The 7,688-nt window shown below is 41.2% G+C and overlaps 1 protein-coding gene across 1 annotated transcript; it reads right to left on the bottom strand.

The window, feature by feature from the left end:
• Positions 1-4,554: 4,554 nt before the first annotated feature.
• Positions 4,555-6,936, bottom strand: LOC122412351 (G kinase-anchoring protein 1-like). The gene is made up of 6 exons (XM_043421822.1): positions 6,473-6,936; positions 6,145-6,210; positions 5,810-6,056; positions 5,439-5,696; positions 5,140-5,294; positions 4,555-5,056 (listed from the first exon to the last, which is right to left on the bottom strand). Exons 1-6 carry the CDS (start codon positions 6,641-6,643, stop codon positions 5,024-5,026), a joined length of 930 nt encoding a protein of 309 aa, XP_043277757.1. The 5' UTR covers positions 6,644-6,936; the 3' UTR covers positions 4,555-5,023.
• Positions 6,937-7,688: the final 752 nt, after the last annotated feature.

Raw genomic sequence — 7,688 nt, 5'->3', positions numbered from 1 at the left:
ATATATCGAATGAGTAATGCTATTCGATATGACGTTGTTGTGTCTCGTCACGGCGAGTATTTCACGATATTGTAGTAACAAATACACATATCGAAGCCCAGCACAGCGCCATCTTATGTGCGACATAAATTATCGATGATCGTGCAGCTTCCCTCTTCTGTGCCTGTTGGCTTCGTTTCACCCGGACACATGAATCTAAAAAAAAATCATCCCGAAACTCTTTAGATTGTTAGAGTCCACCTCAGGACGCCCTTAAAGTGCCAAAAAAAGGCAGAAAAAAGCAAATTCCAAAGCACCGACAATGTATAGCGGCAAATTGAGTTATATAGGGACAAAGGAAACTTGTATAGATATATTGTATTAGTGCATTGAAAGGTGGAGCATGTATATACGTGGGAGAGAATATGCAGGAGCAAGTAAGTTCGAGATGACGGAGTGAGGTCAGAGGATAACACGGGTCTCGACCGAGAGGGTTCGTAGCCAACTCCCTTTGACACGAATACGTTTATGCGATCGCTTGGCCTCTCAGTTTTCTCACCCCATCCTTGCTCCGCTCACGGGCTTCTAACATTATACTCGCTGCTATATATAAATCTTTCGGAAATTCCCTCCGATAGAATCTACCGCGCGAAGTGAGTTTAACGATGAGGGAGAGGGAATTGAAATAAATGTACGAGGCGTGGTATAAATTATCATTTTCTTACGACGACATGTATCGTATTGGTTGAAAAAAAACGAACACAGTCCGCTTGAAAATTAGTTGAACACACACTCGGGGATCTCACTGGCGCTGCTGGATTCATCGACGCATTGACTACTCGCGTAGTCGAATGACCGTTTAATGCGGTACGAAAAAAAAATGCGTTCGTTACGCTAAGAGAAAGCGACGGTTTTATGGGAAAGAAATTGCGCGATGCAGTCCGCTTCCGCCGAGTCATCTAATTTCCTCGTAACTTTTGTTTTCGAGCTTTCCTAGCGAAAATTTCTCAGCGCGGGCTGCAAGGGAGCGAGAGGGAGCACGCGATTGAATGCCTCTGTAAGTTATCTCCGAAGTTTTCAAAGTCCCGATGCTCTTTGGAAGGGCTGCTCGGTTGGGAGGCCGAGTAGGCAAACAACTTTGATTAAATATCTCTTCTGCGGCGAAGAACGAAATGAATGTGGATAATCCCAGTTTGATTGTCTTTTCCCTTCGAGCTATCTACTACTGAACCTAACCATCAGAGCAGGATCATTTCCCTTCTCTCGTTCGGAGGTGGAATTTCATTCGTATTCGTTTTGAAAAAAATGATGTATTCGCGTTTCAATAATGCATTGGTCAAAAGTTGTGATATTATTAACCGTCCGAGCCGATGGAGATATCGTGTTTGTCTTATCCGACGAAATTTAAACCGACCGAATTGGACGATAAAAACATGGTCGGATATAATGAAAACAAAAATTGTTTTGATTTTCGTCAAGCCGAGGATAGAACGAGGACCAAACACGAGGAAAATAAAAATAAAGAGCGCGGTCAACTGACTCGAGTAGTCCTATACATGTGCACACTCACAGATAAAACAGAGCACGTATTTTCCCTCGTCGAAGCGAGATAGAAGGAAAGAGAAAGAGAGAGGGAACGAGCGAGAGCTCACTCGCAAATCGCAAAGTGACTATGGAACAAAGGGTTGAGCCTTCTCTCTGCGGGCGCGCAGTAATTATTATGCTCTTTGACGATATCCCTCTCCCCTCCTCCCTAGTTTTGCTCCTCCTTCTCTCCGCCGCCGTCTGTCAACGCGGTTTATACGCGTTGTATATACCCAACCGACGTATCTACTCTAGAGAGCTCGCGGAGAATCGATACTTGTAAAATCTCGGTGAATCTAGCTTCCACAACGGAGGATGCACACGCGGTTTCTAGCTTCTCTAAGCCTCGAGCTATCCACCTGCTTTCCCTCCCAACCAAAAGAGCTCGTTTTTCCATTTCTCTATTTTTTCCCTCCTCTCCCGCCATTTTCTCTCCGGCGGCGCGATCTATTGCAAAACTCTCTTCTTTCACATGTACGATACACACACCAATCGCCTCACACATTCACGTCGTGTATCCAATCATTTTACGGTCAACCAATTTTCAGTGCGGGATCCCTCGAAGGTTCGTTAAAAATTTGAAATAACCGACGACATATGCACGACTCTTTCCGAATATACTAAATTTTAAGAACCTCAAACAACACACATCGCCCCGCGTATGGACATGGACTTCGACCAATGGTGAGTTGTCCGAGAGCCGCACCGCGACAACGGAATAACTGTCGAAAAACAAAAACAATAGAAATCTTTACTCGACCACCGGGTGTAGCGTATCGATGCGAAACTTTAATTTAAACGAATTTAGTTGGCTCAATAATTTTAAACATAAAAACCTCGGAATATAATAACGCCTGTGTAATTCATCAAATCAACGAGAAACGAAAGGCGTTCGGCCGGAAGTGACGACCCGATATATGAGAAGAAAAAACGTGGTGCGTTATCTCAGGACCCTGTAATTGCGGACTATATATACGAAGAAGTCTTCTGTGTGGCTCGAGTCGAGAGGGCGTTAATGATTTCGCGTACATCTATATATGCATTGACATTTTATATTCACACAGAGTTGATGAATAACTTGGTAATGACGTGAGTCAGGCTTTGTCGTCCTCGACAACACGTCCCCTTAATTTTCCTGCCTAATGTTTGAGATTAATTTTCCGTTTTGTCATTCGCAAGCTTCAAATGACAGCAAGGTCGTTTTATGAAAAAAACATTTTTTTTGCCCATCATTATATCTTTGCGTTTTCAATTCCGTCGAATTTCCAGTTCTTTCAATTTTCAACATCGTCGAAATGATCCTACTACGATAGGCATCTTCTAATAAGCGAGTCTTGAATTCACGAGCACCAAATTGAGAAAGTTCAATATGAAAAAAAAGTGTATTCGAAAGTATGCGAGGAGTCCTCCTATGCATGAATTTTCGTCGGTGCGAATATGAAACATGTATAAACATACATATGTGGCACACACGTATATATGTAAATGACAGTTATATACCGGAATACGTAAAATCTATTGATGTATACGAGAAGCAGACGAAGCGTGGATAGGATGCTGGTCCACGGAACCGAGGGAAATCTCGAACCCGCAGGAATGACAATAGACTGTCAGATAATGAATCCTCAGTCACCCCGCTCTGTACTCTACCCACCCTCCAAAATCCACCTCCCGAGCTCGCTTTCAATCCTCTCCATCCATCCCTCCATTTCTTCGAGCGTTCTCCCCCCCCCCCCCCGCCCGCTCCCCGCTGTCTCCCGTGAGTAAAGTCTTTGAGCGAACACTGTGACTCGCAAACAATTCGTTTTCCTTGAAAACGGGATAAATAAATGTCAAAGTCTGCGTAAGATTGACGTTTCGTTGTAAAAATGTATTTTTTTGTATATTTTTCTTGAGCATCATTACGATGACTGTAATTTTGAGGGAGCTTTAGGACTGGGCGATTTAGAAACGATGAAAACGCTGATGAATATTTGATCGAGCTCACTTTATGGGGCAGTGAAAATTTGTCCTCGAAATAGTGCTAGGATGAATAACGTGAGAATGTTCACAGCCTTCGCTGACAAACGACCCTTGTTCTTCGAGCAGCACACGACGACGAGGCTGTCTCTTGGAGGAGGTGGGCTCCGGGGATGACGAGCGAGAGGAGGGTGAAAAGAGGTTGCGCGGGGGTGAGTGTGACCGAGTAGGCGAGGCGCCCACTTAGCGCTAATGCCCCTTTTATTGGTCAAGATCTCCATTCGGGAGTTGAATAGAACGCTCCCGCAGCCCCTCGAGCCCCCTTAAACGCGTACACATTTTATCCCGCTGCGACTCGAATCCTCGAGTTTTCCTTCGTCTACCGCTAAAGGATGTGCTCGACTGTGTGATGGAAAAATTTGGCAAAGATTCTTCGTTCCGCTTCGCTCTTCATTTGTAAATTGACGAAAAACCTACGGGCACATTTTTTCCCATCAAAAGTGCACACTTTCCAACATTCGTGCGGCCTGTAAAGAAACAAAAAACGAGAACAAAAGAAATTTGACGCTTTTTTCGGATTAAACTTTCAACGCGCATTGTGAAGCAGGACGAAAAAATCTCTATTTAAAAAACGAGGACAAAAAAAAGGCCCGGCCGTTCTGCGAATCCTATCGAACTGTTGTCTCTTTTTTTTTCTCTTTCTCTCCCAACCCTCGATATAAAAAAGCTCGAGATAAAAGAGTGGACGGAAGACTTTTTTTTTAATTTTTTTTTTTTTTTTAATCTTTTATTTTCTTCTTTTTTTCATATAAAAATGAACGCGCGTATACGTTTAATCCGGATGAAGCTTAGCGCTACACGCCGGAGAGGAGTGCGTTCCCGGATGCCGCATGAAAGAGCTCCGAATCGTTGATGCGGAAAAGAACCTCGGCGTGGACGAGCACGAAAAAAATTATCGCACCGTAGCGTTTTCTTTTGTCCCTTTTAGAATTCCTCATTTTTCAAATAATCAACACAAACAACATCCGAAAATTCACTGGTGCCATGGACCGCTCTGTTTATTCAAAAATATTCGTAATTATCCTCAAGCCACGCTCAGGAATCGCTAAAGATACTTAACCTTTATAACTCCATTTGTGTAAATTGATTTGTTTTTTCTATCTTTTCAATTTACGGAGTATGGAAGAATGGAAAAATAACAATGTTGTATTAAGAAATGTTAAAAGTAAAAATGCCACTTCGAAGGGGAAAAATGAAAGAAAAAAAATATCGATCGAAACGTACGATCATTTCAAAAATCATTCAAACTTAATAGATAAAGTCTTTTTCATGAATGTTGGAGTTTTACCGCCTTTTATGCCCTCTAACTTTTCTAACGAGCACGTATCTTGACGCCCGTTGCCATTCGAGTTGCCGGTAATCATTCGCATATAAAAAACTTGGTGAGATCGTGCTTTTTTCTTGTTGCTTTTTCTCCAAAAGCCACGAGTGCAACATTTTCTTAGGCATTTTCCGTGGCTGGTCTTTTCTTGTTCTACGACAATCGAACAATTGCATTAACGATCAATTTCGATAGATTTTTCCTCCCGTTTATGTGACGAATCGTCGCAAACTCACGTTTTGTTTTGTAGTTTTAGCGTCCGTGCTCGATGCTCTCGTTTTTGATCTTTCCTGTTCCAATTGAGCGTGCAGAGACGTCACTTCGAGGGTCAACTCCTCCCGTATTTCTTGCAGTTTTGTAACTTCCGCGAGAACGGATGCTTTGTCCTTCACTGTAAAAAGAAAAAAGAGGAAGCACGAGCTTTATTCACAGACCAATAAAAACTCATTCTTTTCACGATTTTCTACGATTTTGAAGAATATTTTTTGGTAAATTGATTAATTTTTTTCGTCCAAAATCCTGACGAAGTACTTACTCTCTCCATGTGATAGAATTTGATAAAGCTTTCGATTCCTATTCTTGACCTGGGTTAACTCGTCCTTGAGAGATTCAACTTCGAGCCTTAACTGAGTGATTTGATCGTCACGTTTTTCGACTTCGACCTTGAGTTGAGCAGACGTTATGTCGTCGTCAAGTTGATTAAATCTCGACTTGAGAATATCTTTCTCTTTGCTTTTTGTAATCTCGTTTTTTGTTTCTCTTTCAACTCGATCGAAAAATTCTGTGTCTGATACTGAAACAAAGAATCGAATATTCTTTTGTATAGAAACGTTGTGAATTTTAATGTCTTCCGTCTGGAGGTTTTGCAATTTTTTAATATTCACGCTGGGGACTATTTTTGCATACCTTTTGTTTTGGAATCTTTATTCTCAATACTCGTAACTGTATTTGCTTCTGTGACGGAGGCACTAGCACCTAAATTGTTGAATTCTTCCAGTGACATTGTTGCCTTTTTAGACTTTTTGTTGCTTTGGGCCTTTTTAGTATCGTCCTGATCTTTGGACGCTCTGCCATTTTCACCTTGAGCTTCGTAAGCCAGTTTTGACAGCAATATCGCCTGGTGCAGTTCTTGTTCATAGGTCTCTTCTATCGCCTTCAAATCATGTACGAATCAAATATCTTTATTTCCAAATTTCTTTGACTGTTTTTGCTAATAATGAAAAACAATGTGCTACTTTTACCATTGAGTCTTTTTGTTTCCATTGTTCCCACTGTTGAGTCTCGTTATTACCTTTCTTCTTCTTATTCTGCAAAAATAATTCAATAAATCCCTGAACATCATTCCGATCGACATGACTGGACATTGGCCAAGAATAAGAAATTTTAATTTATTAAATTGAAATCAAATGTAATAGTCATTCAATTGCAACCAGTAATATCGCGACTCGTACATAAATATGAGGGAACATCGATACCAAGTTGGAGTTCAAAAATTCCCGCCATTCTCCGTAGTGAATGCTAACGTCCATTGGTCGAGAGGAAAAAAACACACACAAAGGTTCGACCTACCTTATTCGTTTTCTTTTTTTCGTCCTTTTTAGGCTGTTGCTTTTGTTTGTCATTTTTGCTGCCTTTGGGATTAGATTTTCCGGTGCTAGATGGTTTTTGCACTTTTTTCGGCTTGAAATCGTCGTCGTCAATGCTCAGCACGGCAAATCGTGAGGGTACGGCAGTCGCCATTATTTTTCAGTTATCGAATAATCGCACTGTGACGTATACGCTGTGTCGGTGTGACAAACGCACACACGAGCCAGGGACTTCCGGTCGGTAGGAGAAGCTTGGTGTATTTTTATTCTTGACGATTCTCCGCCGAGCTTCGTGGATTCAATTTGTATCGATATATCTCGTAATGACGGATAATTGAATTCTTTCGCTTAGTTTTACGAGCGGTTTTTCACGATATGAGAAAGTATCGGCGTCGTGAAACGATAAGCGATAGGTTTGACCGGAAGTACACAATGATTGTGCGTTTGATGGTGGCGCTACTGAAATGCGTGGTTGAAAATCAAACCTTCCAACTCGACAACACAGTCTTGCCAATCCAGCGGCTACAAAGAAAACAAAACAACAAAAGCATCCATTCATTTGTTTCACTTATAAAATATCAAGACATCGATAATAGCGTTGATTGATAATTCATCTGTCAAAGACTAACTAGAACCGCGATAACTCTTTGGATCTATTCTACGTTTGCCTACTTTCCACAATATTTCAATTTATGCAGCAAGAACTTTTATGAAAATTGCACTATAAAAACATTTTTAGTCTATACGATTGAACTCTGTCAATCATCCGAGTATTAGCTGATTGATGAAATGTTATGATAAGCCATGGCAAGAGCTGTAACGCACGTTCGGCTATATCGTGTGAGCTGTTATAAAAAATGGACCTGTGGGCATTTATTTTATTTGTAAAAAATTATATTGCGATAGCCATGCGCGAGGCGGGATACCGTTTCGTACCGCACGTGACCAATGTTTTTTTTTGCTCATTATTGTAAATATACGAACAGGAGGTTCAATGGCCCTGTGCGAGAGCGCGAAAATATCTCAAATTTCTCTTCACCTATACTGCATTTACATATTTTGTAATTACATTGAGCGAATTGACGGAGGAAACAAAAGAGTATCATTATTAAGCTGGAAATGCGATAATAAACAAGAGACGATTATTCGGTAATTGTGCACAATCCAAGATTTATTTTCAATACAAATGTTATGTCGCC

Source organism: Venturia canescens, chromosome 6, assembly GCF_019457755.1.
Source record: "Venturia canescens isolate UGA chromosome 6, ASM1945775v1, whole genome shotgun sequence".
Taxonomy (NCBI): Eukaryota; Metazoa; Arthropoda; class Insecta; order Hymenoptera; family Ichneumonidae; genus Venturia; species Venturia canescens.
This window is presented reverse-complemented; position numbering and strand designations above follow the sequence as displayed.

Excerpts from the sequence above, each read along its gene's own strand:
- LOC122412351 (XM_043421822.1), bottom strand. The coding sequence starts at position 6,643 with ATGGCGACTGCCGTACCCTCACGATTTGCCGTGCTGAGCATTGACGAC. Across the intron at positions 6,057-6,144 it reads GGAAACAAAAAGACTCAATG|GCGATAGAAGAGACCTATGA; the intron begins GTAAAAGTAGCA and ends CATGATTTGAAG. Across the intron at positions 5,295-5,438 it reads AATTCTATCACATGGAGAGA|TGAAGGACAAAGCATCCGTT; the intron begins GTAAGTACTTCG and ends TTCTTTTTACAG.